This window comes from Oratosquilla oratoria, chromosome 18, assembly GCF_046742065.1.
Source record: "Oratosquilla oratoria isolate Oo_2021 chromosome 18, ASM4674206v1, whole genome shotgun sequence".
NCBI classification, from domain to species: Eukaryota; Metazoa; Arthropoda; class Malacostraca; order Stomatopoda; family Squillidae; genus Oratosquilla; species Oratosquilla oratoria.
The window spans coordinates 32,214,521-32,234,520 of NC_134794.1; the positions used below are offsets into that span (position 1 = coordinate 32,214,521).

Sequence of the window (20,000 nt, forward strand, 5' to 3'; positions counted from 1 at the left end):
CCTCTTCCACCTCCTCTTCCACTTCCTCTTCACCTTCCTCTTCTTCCTCCTCTTCCACCTCCTCTTCATCTTCCTCTAGTACCTCCTATTCACCTTCCTATTCCACCTCCGCCTCTTCTCCCCACCTCCTCTTCACCTTCTTCTTCTAACTCGTCTTCAACCTTCTCCTCCTCTTCCACCTTCTCTTCCACCTCTTCACCTTCCTCTTCACCCTCCTCTTCTACCTCCTCTTCCACCACCACCTCCTGTTTTATCACATGTAACTCTTTGATTATGCAGATTTCCCATGAACTGGTTGCAGTTTGAATGCATACTAGATTTGTTAATCACATTGAAAAGGTGAACATAAGATTTATGGAAGCAAGATGTAACGGTTGTCTTTTAGTGTGACTTACAAGATTAAACTCATCTTGAAGTGGAAAAATATTTTTACAAGGAATGTATAGTGGAAAAGGTAACTTACCAGTCAATCCGCTGGCTGAGTGGGTTAGGGCCTCGTTACTTGCGGCAAAGGTCGAGAGGGATGGCGGTTCGGACCCTGCTACCGGAGAAGTTGAACCAAGGGCAGGGTTCATTAAATTGCACGGTACAAAGTCCTCTGTGAGGGGCACCGTCCGAGCCTTCATGTAGGGAGGAGCTTGTGACGTTAAACCATATCGGTATCAATCATAATTTTCTTTTCATCTTTACTCGGTTGTAATAAATCGTAACTTTGGGAAGCTCTTCGGAGAGTCGGCATTGAATTGGCCTATATTTGGACGAGGCGCCTCCGCTTCGCCTTCTCGGTGGGTTTCTTCAGGTCGTACGCGGCAGTTGAGTCACGTTGGCAGCCACGTGACCTCAAATTTCATATATATATATATATATATATATATATACAAACCACAATTCACTTAAATTCCAATCCATCAACGTCGAGGAACTCGAGGAGGCATACATGCAGAAATTGATACGTGATCAAGCTAAGAACTCGAACCTTCGCTAGCACGTAACAAATGACAGTGACTTAGCCTAATGCGCATTCTGCTAAGTCATTGTCACTTATTACGTGCTAGCGAATGTTCGAGTCCCTAGCTTGATCACGTATCAATTTCTGCATGTATGCCTCCTTGAGTTCCTCGACGATGGATTAGAATTAAAGTGAAACGTGGTTGATAAATTTAAATCCGTTCACTAAGACCCAGTCAGTGTTGTGTGGTATATATATATATATATATATATATATATATATATATATATATATATATATATGTGTGTGTGTGTGTGTGTGTGTGTGTGTGTGTAATTGATGACCGACATTCACCACGAAAATTCTAGCAGCCTCTTATTCCGTAAATTCATTGATCTTCTTCGTCATCTTCCTCATTTTCTTCTCGCTCTTCTTCATCGTCCTCCTCCTTCTCCACCTCCTCCTTCCACCTCCATGATACTGCCCGGGGTTTGACCTTGAATTTTGTACATGAAATTATGTGAGTGTTATTACCCAATCTGTCCGCTGGGCCACACTGAAGGAGGAGGAATCGAGAATATAAATATCAAGGACTCGTGACAGTTTCCTTATACGTCATTCACCAGCAAAACGAAGAGTGGTGGAGGGGGGTAAATTTTTCACGCCTTGGGGTGTGAATTTCCATGGTCGGGGAGTGGTAAATTTACCACGCCTTGGGGTGTGAATTTCGGTCGGGAGGTAAATTTATCACGCCTTCGGTGTGAATTTCCATGGTCGGGGGTGGGGATAAATTGATCAAGCCTTTGGGGTGTGAATTTCCATAGTCGGGGGGGGGGGTAAATTTGTCACGCTTTGGGGGTGTGAATCTTCATGGTCGGGGGGGGGGGTTAAACTTATCACTCCATGGCAAGGGTGGGTAAGTATATCACATCTGGGAATGTAGCGTAAGTTCTGTAGTACTTTATACTTAGCCCACGTTTTATATACCAAAGGCTTTTTCCCCCCTTACAAGGAGGTAGCAAATCCAAAAAAAAGAGGGGGGGGGCATAGAAACCATTCCAACCCATTCCATCCCCAACATACTCCACTTCCATCCACCCTCTTCCTTCCCTCTCATCTTGGCACCTGTGGATATTTTCCATTTTATCAAATTTTATTTTGGGCAGTTTTTTTTTATCTTATCTTATTGTTTATTTTTATTATTAATTTATTTTATTTATTTACGTATTTATTTATTTATTCCTTGAACCTTTATGTTTATTGTTTATTTTTGTTATTAATTCATTTTATTTATTTACGTATTTATTTATTCCTTGAACCTTTATGTTGGCAATGCATGACGAGCATGGGTGAGACGGGGTAAATTGTAAAAATGCATCAAGCTGAAGGGAGTAAATTTATGCCAACGTGGCGCTGCCTGATAAATGTACCCCCATAATCGGGGTGACCTCTATACATAATTCATTCTGGTTGTTGCCAGAGGAGGAGGAGGATATTGTCTGATTATTTATCGACTAGAGTAAAAGGGTCAATTGTAGATCCCCCCTACCCCTCACTTATCAACTCTAGAATCTCCACCCCAACTACACTCAGTTGTAGAATCCCCCCTCTCCACCCACACACTGATCAACTGTTGACTCCCCATTCTAACATAGGTTAGGTCAGGTTAGGTTAGTTTATGTATCACGAGTCGTAATCAACTGTAGAAAGTTAGGTTAGGTCAGGTTAGGTCAAGTCAGGTTATGTAACACGAGTCGTAATCAACTGTAGAATGTTAGGTCAAGTCAGGTTAATATCACGAGCCATAATCAACTATAGAATGTTAGTTTAGGTCAAGTCAGGTTATGTAACACGAGTCGTAATCAACTGTAGAATGTTAGCTCATGTCAGGTTAGGTTATGTATCACAAGCCATAATCAACTGTAGAATGTTTGGTTAGGTCAAGTCAGGTTATGTAACACGAGCCGTAATCAACTGTAGATTATCCATCCCAACAAAATTCAACTGTACAATCTCCACCCCAAGCACGCGCGTGTGTGTGTGTGTGTGTTGGGGGTGGAGGACTAAATTCAGATGTATAAATAAAACTTGTTTGAACCTATTGAGCTTTCACTGTCTCTGGCGTCTTCTTAAGCAACATAAAGTCTTCTGGCGTTAGATCCTGTTCACACTAGCGGATTCAACCGCCGCGGTTAGAACCACGGCAGTTCAATTTCATTGTCTGTGGAGGCGTTCACAAACAACCGCGCAGGTTTCCTTGAAGAAAGACTAGTAAAAGAGGTATGGAAGGCAGATGTGGAGGGAGTGAACATGAAGGGACGTCCTAGGATGAGGTGGATGGATGGGGTGAAGGGGGCTTTGGGGAAGAGGGGAATGTCTGTTGAGGAAGGACGGGAGAGGACAGAAGACAGGGGTGAATGGAGAATGGTTGTATATGGATGATGTTGCGATGCATGAGGTGGAATGGGTGGGGGGATGGGGGATGAGGTAGTATGTGTGAGCAAAATTTGACGCAGCCCGAAGGGATTTCTCCCCGTCTTCTCCTTTTATGCATGGGGGGACGGAGAGGGGGGGTCGCCGATTTAATGAAGCGGCCTTGCTGTGGATGTGCTGTGTCTTGCGACACTGCTTCTGACCCAGGGCAGTGAACAAGGTGCAGGGATGACCCGTCATCCAGGAGGTGCTAAGATAAGAGGGAGGGTGGAGGGGTGTGGGGTATATTCAGTGATGGAATGAGTGGGAATGATTTTATGACTTTTCCTTTTTGGCTACCTCCCTTGTAAGGGGGAAAAAGCCTTGGTATATGTATGTAGTACCGCCGCGGTTTCCGCGCGATTCAAACCGCTAGTGTGAATAGGGCCTAGTAAGGACAAGGAAAAAGATGAGGTGCGGTAAATTAGTCCTTAGGGGGTAAAAGGATTTTTGCGAATCCCAGGAATCGGCCGTGACCTTTTCTTGAAGCAGACAGGGGAGCTGTTGTTTTCTTTGTTGGTCTTCTCTATTGCCCACGGCAGCCGGTTTTCAGACTGTGGGCCAGTTGAAAATTGCTTGACATTTAACTTGAGCGAAGATTTACAAAGTACAAATCTTCCAGTCTGATAAAAAAAAAAAAGTATGAATAGCATTTTTTTTATTTTTTTTATTTTTTTTTTATCGGAGATGAATCCTTACTTAAAGAAGATAGCTGATCACTTTGGCCTTCTACTGTGACTCCCTTCGCATACTCTCCTTCATGACTCCACCTCGGCTCGATAGTGTTCCCCTCGAGGATAGAAGCGCTGGTTATTGGCAGCTAAATTCAAGACTCCATTGGCTGAATAAAATAGACTGACACTTGTCATCATATAATGTATAAAACGTGTTCATGTAAACAACCAGGCCCGGCCGTCTCCCATTGTTTGAATTACATAGCTGCTACTAGCGATTTGTTCTATAACATGTTAATATATTTAAAGAGAGAAGACTAAGATTTGTTAATATATTTAAAGAGAGAAGACTAAGAACGGGAGGGAAGGCTTGATCTGTGGTCTGTGGTTTGAAGCACAACTTCCATTGAAGAGGATCTCTCAGTAGTCTCTAGAGTCAAAAGTTCTATTTTGATACTAGAAGAACGACTCGTGATATTTTCATTTTTTTTCTCGACCTTTGCAGCTTGGTGTCTGTGTAGTATCAGTATAAACATTGACACTGAAAACCAAAACCAAATTTTTGACTGGAGATAAAAAAAAATCGTTTTATATTTCATTTTATTTATTTTATTTTTAAGCCCCTCTTTAAGACAAACGGAAAGGAAAACGAAGGAAGGCTTCAGACACGCCATCCACAAATCGTAGACGATCTTGTTTAAAATCATGCATGCAAGTTTTTGCCATGCACAGGGCGCCATGATTTTCAGGTGCCAAATTTAGCCCCTCCTTGCACACCGTTGGCACCAGCTATGCCTGGCTAAGGCAGTGCCAGATGGAGCACGAGTCAGGTCTTGGCATCCAGGTGGATTTGGCTCGTAATGTCACTGCGAACCAAGTCCAAACTTACCCTGGCTTTGTATCACATACCACCAAATCATGAATTCTTTTTCTCGTTCTCACTTTTTTTTTTCTTTCCTCCCTGCTTCCACCTATCTCTATCGCTTTCTCTCTCTCCCAACCCCCATCTCTCTCTCCCCATCCCATCTCTCTTCCTTCCCCCCAATCTTTCCCCCTCACCCTCCCTCCCCTCCTCTATGTCCATCTATATATCGCTTTCAACCTCTTATCTCTTCCGTGTGCGTGTGCGCGCCTGCGTGTGCTAGTGTTTGTATATATTTATCTATATCTATGGATCTCGTGTCAAAATCGAACTAGCTAACCCTTAGACAATTATTCATTACTTCGACATGTTAAGTCTGGATTTGTACTTGTACATGGTCTGTGTTTGTACATAACTATGTGCATACACACACGCGAGCATTCCAGCATATTACATGATAAATGACAGTGTTCGCACTGCAATCAAGTTGCCTTTTGATATGAACTCGTGCGTCGTTGGGAAGAGCAGAGAGAGAGAGAGAGAGAGAGACAGACAGACTCACCCACTCAGGAAGGCTTTAGGGACAGGAAGGAGGAAAAGGAGAAGGAAGGGAATTTACGAGATTTTAGGAAGACACTACGTGTGTATATATACATACATACACACACACACACACACACATGTATATATATATATATATGTATATATATATATATATATATATATACACACACACACACTTTATATATAATTTAGATTTGTGACTAATTCACTATTACATAATTTCACTTCGATGTTTTCCCCTTGTTGTATTAATACGACTTTCTCAAACCTCGGACGGTCGTTTCACCGTCTGACATCTTATTCACGAAATATGTAGTTCGCATCTCCATCCAAACGACAAAGATTTCTCTTGCGGGAAATCTGTGGCCAGACTGTGAACAGTCGCCGATAGCAGGAGCTGGAAGAGACAGGCACGAGTAGGGTGGGGAGTGAGAGAGAGAGAGGGGAGGGGGTCGTCGTCGCTCCCCAGACTTGGGTCCAGCCGCGGAAAAGAAGAATGATCCAGATCGGCAGCAGGAGAAAGTTAAAAGAGTGAAGATTTCGTCTCCATTCTAGTTGTCAGCTTGTCTGTGTGTGTGTGAGATTCACCATGGTCTTGGATCACGTGTTGGATTCGTGATCAACAGCTGTTTCCCTCCCGGAAGAGAGCTCAGAGCTCATATATGACCGATCTATGGGTAATGTTGTGACCTTACACGCACACACACACACACACACACACACACACACACACACACACACACACACACACACACACACACACACACACACAACTTCCCGCCCACGAGTTGGAATAACGACTGTCAGCGCAGCGATACTGAAATTATGTCAGCCCTGGGCGGAATTAGAACCCGGACCTCCGTAGTGGCAGCCGGAAACTCTACCACTGCGCCATCGAGTCGTGTGTGTGTGTGTGTTTATTACCTATTTGTAGTGTGCGGGAAGGGAGCAGCGCTCGCCGTGTCCCGTCTCCTACTCTCCAGTTTCTCACACGTAGCCTCAAATCCATATACAGTTCCAACTAATTTATAACCTTGATGTCCAGTTATCATATTTCGATATAAATTCATACATTGTTCCAATTTGGGCTGGAACAATACGTGTGATTGTGTGTGTGTGAGTGTGTGTGTGTGTAATAATAATAGTAATAATATTAATATACGGTTTCTTGGGTATAGTAGCATTACTGCTGAAAATATACGGCCTGCAGAATTATAAAATATAACAGTGGAAAGATGTTGTTACAAGTATTAAAAAAACAGTAAGCTAAGGAATAGCCGTGTGTGTGCGCTTGCTTGCATGCTTGCTTGCTTGCATACGTCTGTTGGTAAGTGTGCTCCTTTCGACATGTGTGGATTCACCGCGCAGCTGTCGAACAGGTGTTTTATCACTGGACGCCATCGTAGTGACGTCACGCGTTGGGTTTTCCTCCCGCCTGTGCATTCCACGACTTTCCTGTTGGATGCACACACGCCGCTTGTCCATCATCGCCATCCATCACCGCACGCAATCTCACACCAGACATCATCATCACTCCCAACGTCCCATGCCTTTTGTGCACACGCGCGCGCGCACACACACGTACACATACAAACTAGACACTGCGAGATACAAAGGCGGGATACCACGAGGGTAGCTCCCCTTCCCGTAAAATATACGAAAATTAATTTTATTATTTGATTATTCAGTTAACTTTTGTAGTATGGAAAAAGAAGAGAACAAAGTAGTATAGCACTAAGAATAAAGGTTTTGTGTCCATTCAGAATGTCCAATACATTGCCTGCAGAGTGAAAGTGTGACATTACCAACAAAATGTAATCGCAAAGTCAGCTGTTTGTCGTGTGCATAAAACGTTGGCACGACCAGTCAGCATAACATAAGACTGCATTCAGGCATCAAGAGATGTGTTATCACAAGCCAGCAGATAAGAAAGATATTAGTGGACAATTTCCGTATATTTATTTTATTATTTATTTATTTGTTTATTTATTTGTTTGTTTATTTTTGGTTGGATGACAAAGACAGTTGTGGCGTATACTCATATCTTGGATGCCATACGACCCCGCTTTGGGTATTAATGGTTGCACAAGTCAATTGCAATCAGTACGTTAGGAACTTTGGTGACACCCCACCGGACCAGAGTCACTTACACGAGATGGTCATCTCCCTGTCATCCATCTTCAAACCCCGTCAGCTTCTTCCTCACTTCCGCTAGGAGGCGCGGCCCCGACAGGCTGATACTCGATCCTCGGATTGGGCCCAAGATCCCTCTTTATCAATTCCCTATTTCTTCGACCTTTAAACATGAGAACTGACAACCGGCGACTGATCCCGGCCTGCAAGAGAGAAACATTATCACAATAACACAATACAGACAGTCCAACGTGTCTTCTTAGAGAGATTTGTGGGAGAAAGATGCCAATAATATGAAAGGAAATTTTTCTTTGCTTATTTTTTATCTATCGCTCCATGATGAAGCTGTTTGCACGCAGAGTTAGAAAAAGGAAAAGTAAATGACGAAAGAAGACTGAAAATCAGTAATGACAATTCGACTAAAGATTTCTTTAAAACTGAAAGTCATGCACCTTGAGATTTTCTGGTTGTGGTGTATGTTCTGCGCGTGTGAATACGCATAAATGTTGTGCGTGCACAAGCCATTGAATGTTTACACACCCAAGCTTTAATGAATGTCATGTACTCAGACTTCGTATGAATGGAACAGGTGCCATGGTAAATTTGAGAGAAGAGGGAGAGAGGGGGTGTGAGTAGCAGGAGGAAGAGGAGGAGGAGAAGGTATGAGTAGGAAGAGGAGGAGGAGGAGGAGAAGGTGTGAGTAGCAAGAGGAAGAGGAGGAGGAGGAGGAGAAGATGTGAGTAGCAAGAGGAGGAGAAGGAGAAGGTATGAGTAGCAAGAGGAATAGGAGGAGGAGAAGGTATGAGTAGCAAGAGGAGGAAGAGGAGGAGGAGGAGAAGAAGGTGTGAGTAGCAAGAGGAAGAGGAGGAGGAGAAGATTTTCCCTGAGGGCGTGTTGGATGAACTGATCCCGCCCCAACACGCCGACATGACGTCATGTCGTGCAGCGAAGGTATAGCCTTAGCGACAGAGCAACTCTCACTGGGTCACCTCGTCTATCTACACCTGTTGTGTGACGTCACGAAAGAACACCTGTTAGGAGTGACGTGATTGGACAAAGTGAAATGCTGTGACGTACCACTTTGTGCCTTGACACGTGTATTGTTGGAGGTTCGTCGAGTGAAAACACGTTTCGCCATTTTGTGTTTGTTTTCTCAGAAGAGGGATTTTCCCTGCAGACACTTTGGATGCAACAGAAGTCGAAGGAAATCGCTCGCGCGCGCACACACACACACACACACACACACACACACACACACACACACACAACTCGTGGCGCAGTTGGTATAGAGTTCTCGCTTGCCACTACGGAAGTCCGATTTCGAATCTCGCCCAGGGCTGAAATAATTTCAGTATCGCTGCGCTGCGGGTTGTTACTCCAACTCTCGTGGGCGGGGAGTTGGATGTGTGTGCGTATAAGGTCACATCATTACTCAGATCGGTCATATACAAGCTCTGAGCTCTCTTCCGAGAGGGAAATAGCTGTCGATCACGAGTCCAAGACGTGATCCAAAGACCATGGTGAATCACACACACACACACACACACACACACACACACACACACACACACACACACTCAAACAATACATGAGTTCAAATCTAAATATGATAATTGGAAATTAAGGATATAGATTAAGTAAAGGATTGCAAAGGCGGAGCATGCCGACAGGAGACCTTTTGGTCAGTAACTAAATCGAATGTAAAAACAATATAATAATGATGAATAAAACAAAAAATAGATAAAAGTAGGAACTGTACATGAATTTGAGGCTATGTGAGATGAAAAATTAGAGAACAGGGGACGGGACCCTACGAGCGTTGCACCTTTCCTGTATCCTACAATTAAATAAATACACGCAAACAGAGAAAGAGAGATAGAGAAGGGATGGCTACATGTTTCAATAAGCTTGTTTGACTTAAGCCGGATTAGTCGTAGCTCAGACTTAATACTCCAATCCAGGACCGACCTATCGGATTGTTCCTTAACCCATTCAACTCCGATGACAAGATGTCTTGTCATTTGGTCAAATAAAACAAAAAATCATAAAACACCAAAATGTTTGATCAAACACCAGAAAAATATGACGTCAGTCCTCGCTTCGCTGCGAGCGAAGCGAGGATTGACGTCATATTTTTCTGGTGTTTGATCAAACATTTTGGTGTTTTATGATTTTTTGTTTTATTTGACCAAATGACAAGACATCTTGTCATCGGAGTTGAATGGGTTAATTAGTCACCATTCAAGATGCACAGTGACTGACAGCCAGGAAAAAGAACGTTAATCCATCCTTTGCCACTCTCAAGTCTTCGTGATCCACAGCCCCTTGGATACCGGCAACGGTCATAATGTGAGCCCCCCCCCCCTCTCCCCTCCCCTCAAGGTCATCAGGGGGCCAAGTTCTGGGTCACTTACGGTCTATTTTATTTTATTTTTTGTTTTTATTATATTTTATTTTTAGGATCATTAAACCAGTTTGCGAAATAGTTTATAAATTAATATGACGTTGTAGAGAAACGACCTTCAAAGATAATCTTAATACAACGAGTATGTCAGCAGCCGCAGCAGATTCCAAGATAATCATTGCATGCAATGTTGACACAGTGAAAGAGGTCACCTTTGTTAGAGAAAGGTGGATTAAGACAAAAAAATGTCGACCCCGGTCTTGATCCGATTGGTGTCGTCAAGAGAAGAAGAAAACAGGATGACCTATGACCGGGTCAACATCGCATGACCTTCCAGAATGTCTTGACCCAGTTGGTCGACCGATGTATATTTGGCCACGTAAAACTGGATTGCAAATCTCGCCCGATACTTGGTCTGTTATCTTGGCAGTGTTACAGTGTAATGGACACGTCAGACACCTGTGGAGCACTGCATGGTTGCGATGGCTAAGACGTTATCAGCAGATGTGGATAGCAGTGGAATGTCTTTTTGTTTTATTTCATTATTATTCAAGTGATTAGGCCTTGGATGGGTGTGGATTTACGTAATTGTAATGCAAAGGAAAAAAGTTAGGCTTGCGGGGTGCCGTCTCTTTCTACCCAAGTATAATTTTTCTTTTCTTTCCTTTTCTTGCATGGACTGTGTGTGTGTGTGGAAGCATTCTGTTTGGACAGTTTCGCTCATCGTATTGCCTTTGGTCGCCGACCTTGTTTGTTTTGTTTCTATTTCCTTACTGTAAAGTTTGAAGGTTGCATGTCAATATGTTTTGGCCCAGCGCGCCACTGACCATAAGAAATGTTGGTGACAGAACTTATGTTTTGGCAGACAGTGAGTTGTCTAAGTTATGCCTGAAGCTCGGGTTGTGTTTGATCAGAGTTCCTGTTTCCTGACTTGCTTGAAGGTTGCAGAATGCGGGATAAGAGTCGAAGGTTGTGTCTGCTCTTTGGAATTTCCGTAAGACAATGAAGACAATACTGTCGAGACGATATTACCGCCAATATGGCGGTATTTTGTAAATTATTCTTGTAGTCCACCCGATATTTGGAAACCTATCTTCACCTGAAAATCCCAACCTGTAGAGATTATAGAAAGTGTAGCGAATAGATAGGAAGTCAGGAGGGAAGAAAAAAAACCGCGAGAAGTTCCGGAGGCAGTATGTATATACTTTAATAAAGTCACCAACGATAGAGAAGGATTTGTTTGTTGGGCTGATAAAGCAGCAATAATCGCAACGCGGGAGGTTCAAAAGCCCAAACCGACCTCACTACGTGAGTGCGACGCGAGGTCAACGGAGGTCAATAACTGACCTGAAAACGACGCGAGGAACGCGACGGTGACAGGAATCGCCAAGTTCTGTATTACACAAAGACACTGCGTCTCTCTGAAGAAAGACTCGGGCTCGAAACGTTAAGGAAATAACGGTGGTATTCTTAAAAAAATCTTTCCTTATATAAATCTTGTGTAAATTCTTGGAAGGGAAAGATTTGCATAAGGAAATACTTTTTTTTTTTTTTTAGAATATCACCGTAAGAATCTTACGGTGATATTCTTAATATTTCTTGTATAAATCTTTCCCTTCCAAGGATTTATATAATATTTGTATAAGGAAATATTTTTTTTAAGAATACCACCGTAAATCCGCAAAAACTCGCCTTTGTTTTCGGACCAAGCGCCACGTGAGAGTGGAAAATTTTGGTCATGTGCTGCTCACAAGTCTATCTGTAACCTCTTATCGCAACTGACGATCCCTATCGCATTTTTCTATTGCAGCTACGAGTGATAAAAAGATTTTCTCTCGAGTAGAAATTATTTTTAACTCCCCACATACCGGCTGATACTTTTCCTTGTACTGCTGCTGCTGCCTCATGTGTTGGTCAGGTCGATAGAGGTAAGGTCATCCCCCCTTCTCAAATTGTATTGTCTCCTCCTCCCCCCACTATGGTTGCCACCTGATACTTGCATTTAAACACAACTCTGTATCTCTGTCTACAAGTTTCCCTTCTCCTGTGGTTATTTTGCATATATATATATATATATATATATATATATATATACTGTATGTATATTTATATATATATATATATATATATATATTTGTGTGTGTGTGTGTGTGTGTGTGTGTGTGTCAATAAAAAAGAGACAGGTGAGAGAGAGTACATTAACCCATTTTGATGCTAACGATCAACAGAATCTCATAACTCGGGTGTTACGAATTCCCCTACTACGTTTTGGCCAAAGGAGCTTAGCCACGTTCCTGAGGACGAGAAAGCGAAAGTCCGTAGGAAATGGTGCAACTCTGTCCTGAAGTTGAGTTTGATAGTAACTCTAGTATCTGCTCGTGATGCCCGAACCCGTCCGGTTCATGCTCAGAATACACCAGGTATTTGTGCAGTCTGTCTTATCTGACACACAGGCGATGGTGGTGAGAAACGTGGGTAACATGTGTAACCATTTGTACCTCTCCCTCCTTCCTTTCTCTCCCTTCCTCTCTCTCCCTTCCTCTCTCTCTCTCTCTCTCTCTCTCTCTCTCTCTCTCTCTCTCTCTCTCTCTCTCTCTCTCTCTCCCTCCTTCCCTCTCTCTTTTTCTCCATTTCTCTCTCCCTCCCCCTATAGATCCCCCGAAATGGCCGTCCACATGGACGTCCACCCAGTACCACCCATATCTCCATTATACTTTAATGATCTCATCTGGCCTTCAGACTTGGTAAAGGTTTTGTATTTCATCAAATTGGCGATAACGAATCTGCATTTTTCTGCACCCTCTCCACCACGAAACCTCGTGTCACCTGTCTTATCAACCATGTTGAGACCCCATGGGGGAGATTGCACGGCTGGGACGGCCATGGCGGGCAGGGTGTCAAGGATCCTAGCTTAAGGAAGGAAGGAATTCCATGTTTGCTTTGGCAGAGGTCGTCGTTGTACGAATGTGACCACGTCGAGCCCTTCTCTTGTGTTCTTTCTGTCGCCAGATGATTTTATTCAACTGAGGGGAAACCTTTGTAATTCTAGGTGACGTTAGAGCCACTAGAAATATATTTTCCTTTAACACCGTAGCCGACTTCTTTGGTTTTGTTTTGATTAAAGACGGACGGTTTTAATGTTGGACTCGTAAGAACATAAGAGTGGAGGAGACTGCAAGGTACCATAAGGCCTACACTAGGGAGTTCCATGTCCCTTGCCACCTGTTATCCCCATCCATAAAGTTATCTAATCTTCTCTTAAAGCAACCAATTGTTTCAGCGCTCAGTACATGATTACTAGGTCTATTCCATGATTACTAGGTCTATTCCACTCGTTAATCACTGTTGGTAAATAAGTTCTTGCCTATTTCCGTCTTAAGCCAGACTCAAGTTTGAAGAGAGCCAAGAAGCAGTTGGGCTAATTTTAACCCATAAATAGCCCCAGGAAAGGGTCGAACTTGTAGAGTTTGCAAGGACAAGTCGTTTGACTCAGAAGTCATAATACACTTGGAAGGATTCACACAAACACACACACACACACACACACACACACACACACACACACACACACACACACACACACACACACACACACAATACACAACCTAGTGGCGCAGTGGTTAGAGTTCTCGCCTGCCACTACGGCGGTCCGGGTTAGAATCCCGCCCCGGGCTGAAATAATTTCAGTATCGCTACGCTGCGGGTTGTTACTCCAACTCGTAGGCGGGGAGTTGTTTGTGTGTGTGCATATAAGGTCACGGTATTACCCATAGATCGGTCATACGAGCTCTGAGCTCTCTTCCGGGAGGTTAATAAGTCAGTCAGTCACGAGTCCAACATGTGATCCAAAACCATGGTGAATTACACACACACACACACACACACACACACACACACACACACACATACACGCACACACACATACACACAAGCAGTGGAAGCAGGTGTGAATCGATGAGGAAACGACTTTCGAATGTTAAATCTGAAGTACTTGATTGTAACTTAAAGAAATATTAGGATTTCCACTCGTCACTTTAAATTCAAAATGAAATAACTATACCCAAGCAAAATACGCGCATACACCATATTTTTTTAATAAAAAAAAGATCTATTAGGATATCCATTCGTCACTGCCAGTCCAAACTGGGTTAACTATATCTAGGTTAAATACGCGCATTCACTCTCTTAAATTGATTCAATTATCCCGGGAGGGTTGCTATGGAGGTGAATAGAATCGTCCGACGGCAGGTAACTTAATAGGATAAATGCCGCCTTCTGCGGAATGGGCTAAGTTGTAACTTAGAATCTAGACACTAGTTATATCTTACTATTATTCATGTTAGGAGTAGTTGTGGTTTTTTTTTTTCTGACACCAATTTTTTGTACTATCCTTTTTTCAGAAGTTAACCTAACCTAACCTAACCTAACCTCGTCAGCCACTTTGGTTATACCTTCCGCACAGGCACGAAAACAAAACCGATCCGTATTATTAAATTACACAATTTGTAACATTTGAATTGTATTTATTGGCCATCATCGAGGCCAGAGCAAGTAGGACTCAACTCGGAAAACAACAACATCTAATTCGTGGAATCGGGGCACAGCTCCAGTAAAGAAGTCCTTTGCATTGACCCGACCCATAATGAAGCCAAGGTCAAAGGAGAGGTAGCCCGTGTTGCAACCTTGCTGACCCATGCTAGGTCACCATAGAATTATCAACACGCCAACCCTGGGCAATGGTGAATAGATGACCAGAGAGTACACTATGCTTTATCGTTTCGTAACTCCCAAGGTTGTGTAAGTGTTTTTGGCGTTGCCCTTATGGCCGGGTTCGGACGCAGCGACACCCGGGTTCTACGTATATGGCTCTGGGCTCTCCTCTCTTGATCTTGTTGGTCCAAAACCGTTCCCTGTAGAACGTGACAGTCATTCCGTGATGAATTTGATGTCCTGTCGGGATGGGATATCTCCGCCTGGCCTCTCCCAATGCTGTGGATTTTCCTCTTGAGGGAAGAAAGGTTGCATCATGTGATTCGGAAAACCAGCTGACAAGTGACGTCATCAAAGGAAACGGTTGCGAGTGCGCGATAATGTGATGCACCCGCATGTGACTGCACATGCGCATAGCCCGTGTGGTTTGATAATTATTCTCGTCGATTTAGTCTTGGTGGGTAGGAAACGAGGCTGAGTGTTAAGTCCTATGGATGCATTACCGCCTTACCCTCCTGGGTTAATGGGGGAAATAGTTCTTTGGTATAATCGAGTAACTGGCAACTGTGGTACTGGGTTTCGCGCGAGCACCCCGACAGCACAACGTCATCACAGTCAGTGAGGGTTCAGCTCTGTTGTGCAGTGGTGTAGGGAGTCAGTGCGCTTGGAAGCCTTCTCGAGTGCGACCGTAGGTCAAGTGCTTCGAGTACGAGTGTCAATACTAAAGTCGTCCCCCGACTTTGGTCGTCAAAGCGAAGTTGCAAGTGTAAATCACCACCATGGGTATGGAGACCCTCCCGACTGCGGCGAACCCGAACTCGCCTTCTTCCCGAAGGAGGACTTCTGACTACCTCGACCCGAACCAGGGTAATAGTACCTGGGAGGGCGGCCCCATCGGTGTGCCGGCACACAACATGGGGGCCCTACAGAGGAGTTTCAACGTTGGGTCCAAAGTGGCGAAACCCGCCATGACCATGGTCCTCGTTTATGGGACCGCGAAGTCTTGCGCGAGTGCAGGGGGCTGCGGCATCGTGCTGGTCCCGGAGACCCACCCAGCCTTCACCCCTGCGTCGCCGCCTCCTTCGGCGAGGAAGACTACTGGAAGAAGGTGAGGATGTTTGTATGTTTGTCTGTGTCAGTCTTGGGAAAGACCTTTAAGAGTCACAACACCAGAAAGACAAAGAGACTTTCTCTGGGTGAGCCACAACACCAGAAAAACTAAGCAAGACTACCTGGGAGACCCTGTCCACCAGTGGCAGGAAAGATGTGCTCCGTGGTAAGATGAGAGGAGGAAACGGGTCAGTAGGCTTAAGTTGGGGTAGGGTTACTTGAAGGTAACAACGAAGGGCTTGGAAAGTGTCTCGATCTGTCTCCAAGCCGTCGGAGAGTCCCACAAGGAACTTTAAACTTAAAGTCCAGGAACAGCAGTGGACAGAGATCTGAGAGGTATGAAATTGGGTGACATATCTTGATGATGCTACTTACTGGAAAGGGGAGAATGTATGGGTAAGGAGGGATTATTTCTACAGTATATTTACAAGGTTTGATCTCGCCTGAGATAAACTGTGGATAAATGTTTAGTCTTAATGTTGCGGCAGTTTTGTGCTCTGTCAAGAATTCACAGAATACTGATTTGTCGTTTAAAAATATTGATAAGCAAGAGGTATAATTTTTTTTATTATTATAATTAGAGAGTAGTATAAAACAAGCTGAGAAAGAAATTGGTTTATCAGCCGTCACTCCTTGAGGAATGCGAGTAGTAGTGGTGTACTGTATAGTAAGCCAGATCGGTGGCTTCAGATACATACGAAGATCCCCCCTCATCTTCAGTAAGCCAAAGGAAACCCATACATCCAATACAAATTCTAAACGAGAGATTTAGGTTTCTCTCCATTAAATAGAATAGCTTGGCGTTTGCCAGAATCAAATTCTTAACGATGGTGAGACTAATATATAGGTTAAACATTAGCATAACAAACACTTCAGTTGGAGGAGGTACTAATGATGATGTCACACAAGAGCGTGTTTGCCATTGGTAAGTGTTTTGACAAAGACCTACTGAACCAATAGAGCAGACGACGGTTAGACCTCTTTGAGTTGGGTTACTGGATGGGGGGGGATGCCGTAGGGACTTTCCTCCTACTATAGCCATTATAATCATTCTCAATTCACTTTCTTTGTATAAGAGCTCATGTAAGAGGATACGGAAGGACGACTACTGAAATTTTAACTTTTTTGAACAAATATGATTTTGGGTTGTACTGTTCTCCGAGGGGATAGGGCGGTCCTGTAATGGGCAATTAAGAGTGTAAACTTGCATAATTGGGTGGGGTGATTAAGTATAATCGGGTGAAATTGGTGCAAATGACGAGTAAGAGTTGATGACTCAAGGGCAAAGATTGGAAAATGTGGTTGTCAGGATTGTCGAATATGATTTTGCTAAGAGAACTCTGGAGTTGAGTTACTGATACTGAAACACGTTTCATATATTGTATATAATAATAGCATTTTGTATCCATGTAGGAAATGCAAGTGATGCGTAATTGGAAGTATGTGTGTCAAATCATTCTCGAAGTTCCAGGAAGAAATCGTAAATTAGCATGCCTGTTTACTTATTTATCAATTCAATTATTGTAATTAAACGAAACACAACACATGGGCTCGTGTATGGCCAAGAAATAGAGAAGGCTGAACACCGCAGGTGGGTTGTGCAGCAAACTCAGATGGTCATTATACATTATTTACTTAAAAGTTACTTGTATTACCATATTAATATTATTATTACCATGATATATTATTACCATATTACTTGCGGCGAAGGTCGAGGGGATGACGGTTCGAATCCTGCCACCGGTGAAGTTGAACCAAGGGCATGGTTCATTAAATTCCACGCTACTCAAGACCCCTGTAAGGGGCACCGTCCTAGCCCTCCGATAGGGGGAGTCTGTAACGTTAAACCATATCATCATATTATTACCATATTAATATTACCATGTTATTAGTAGTAGTAGTATTATAGGTTACTGTATTACCATAAATCATGAGACTGCTAATGATAAGACGTGTTTGTAATGTAAGAATAAAGCGATTCGGGCGCTATTGGATATGGATAAGTGGTTGTCCGTTAATTTTAGATTCTGGTAGAGTAGACAAGGTTGGGATGTGGTTACTGGCCTTGACGGGGTCTGGTTTGGTGTGGTAGACACAGTCAGGAGGTGCTCCCGACCAAGAGTCCGGGAGAACCTAGTCGGTAACGCGCCTCGGGGCAGGTAGTTGCCAACGACTCCCATATCTCCAATGTCCGGAAAGTGGCGAAAAGTCCGGTTGTACACCTGGAAATTCCGGGTGATGCCGGATGTAGCGTAATTTGAAGAATCCGGTTCGGATATCGGGGAGTCTGGTTTCGGTTCGGAGTTTTGAATGATCGGACGCCCCAGATGGAAACAGCGCAACATAAAGTCATGAGATACCGGGATCCAGCCACCCAGTCCTCAGTGTCCTTTAGAATAGGCTCAGGCACAAGGTTTCTCTCCCTCCACTTCCTTAGCCCAAAAACGAGGCCAGGTCGCTGGGTCCGGGAATTCTTGGGATTTACTTTCACTCTGCAATCACGTTTATAATTATGCACACACACACACACACACACACACACACACACACACACACACACACACACACGCACACGACTCGGTGGCGCAGTTGGTAGAGCGCTGGACTGGGGAGTATGGTGGTGCTCACAGTATCCAGTTCGAATCCTGCCCAGGGCCGAAATTATTTCGGTATCGCTGTGTTTCGGGTCGTTACTCTGACTCTCGTGGGTGGGGAGTTAGGGGTGTGTGTGTGTGAAAGGTCATAGCATTACCCATAGATCGGTCATACGAGGTCTGAGCTCTCTTCCGGGAGGGAAATAGCTGTCGATCTCGAGTCCAACACGTGATCCAAAGACCAAGGTGAATACACGGTTGGTAGAGTTCCCGGCTGCCGCTACGGATGTCCATGTTCGAATTCCGCCCAGGCCTCAGATAATTTCAGTATTGTTGCGCTGCGGGTCGTTACTCCAACTCTCGTGGGCGGGGAGTTGGGTGGGTGTGCGCGTGCGTGGCAACATTACCGATAGATCGGTCATATATGAGCTCTTGAGCACTCTTCCGGGAGGGAAATATCTGTCGATCACGAATCCACCACGTGATCTAAAGACCATGGTGAATCACACACACTCTCTCTCTCTCTCTCTCTCTCTCTCTCTCTCTCTCTCTCTCTCTCTCACACACACACACACACACACACACACACACACACACACACACACACACACACAGTATGTGCCTACAAAACATCAATTAAGGTGAACGTCTTAGGCAAAACAAAAAGAAATAACAATTTAAAAGGGAGGATACCATATAGCTTTTGTTTATTTATTTAATTTTCTATTTTCTGTTTAGTTTGTTTATAATTGTTTCCATTCCTAAAGAACGTACTGTGGATTCCTCTTCACGCTTTACGTAATATATCTTTGGCAGATGTTCCCGCATAGCTGAGCCGACATGCCATCGATGAGAGGCTTGATGGCAACAAATATAAAGTAGTCTAATGTCTAGTGCACCCTTCACTAGAACGGCTGATTGTGTACCCTATAAATATGACATATATTCTCACAAGATAAGAGTAATAGGACAGTGGGTCATACTAAAAAAAAGATAACGTTTATATTCTCGTGCAGTTGTTTTTGTAGCTATTTTCTCGGAGTATGTATGGGTATTGGATTGATTTATCGATTTTTTTTTATTTATTTATTTATTTATTTATTTTTTACAAAAGCTGTTGTCTGAATAGACGTTTATTTGGTTCACCTGCAAACAGGAAAATAATAGTCTCCTAGTCTCGGATCAATAAAGAAGTGAAAACTGCATTACGTTTCCCCATATATAATTCAAACTTATACTTAGAAAAAATGTCATTGTCCAAGACCCAGACGCTTTGTTCCTTTAGAAAGTAGAATTTTACTTTGTTTCTAGTTAAGTTTATTTTACTGTCTTGTTTGTAAAATTACAGTTAATTTTCATGCGTATAGCCAATGGAATTAGTAAGATTCTCTTTGGACATTGTAAATATGCGGAGTCCTAAGGTATCTGGTGGAAAATTTTAGAATTACGACCCCAAATGAGTACCAGCCACCTCTTAGCATATCCCAAACGCCTCGGGATCTTTACCTTGTCCCATTCGACCTTTGTG

At 43.5% G+C, this 20,000-nt stretch overlaps 1 protein-coding gene across 4 annotated transcripts in view; it reads left to right on the forward strand.

The window, feature by feature from the left end:
- Nucleotides 1–20,000, forward strand: part of LOC143035147 (calcium-binding mitochondrial carrier protein SCaMC-2-B-like) — a 194,337-nt gene that overhangs the window by 146,841 nt on the left and 27,496 nt on the right. The window contains exon 1 of one of the 4 annotated variants that reach the window (XM_076201771.1): nucleotides 15,250–15,876. The exons of the other annotated variants lie outside the window; for them this stretch is intronic. Within the exon in view, the coding sequence (XP_076057886.1) occupies nucleotides 15,548–15,876 (329 nt within the window). The 5' untranslated portion in view covers nucleotides 15,250–15,547. Of the gene's footprint in view, nucleotides 1–15,249; nucleotides 15,877–20,000 lie in introns of those variants that run through there. 4 annotated transcript variants of the gene reach the window in all.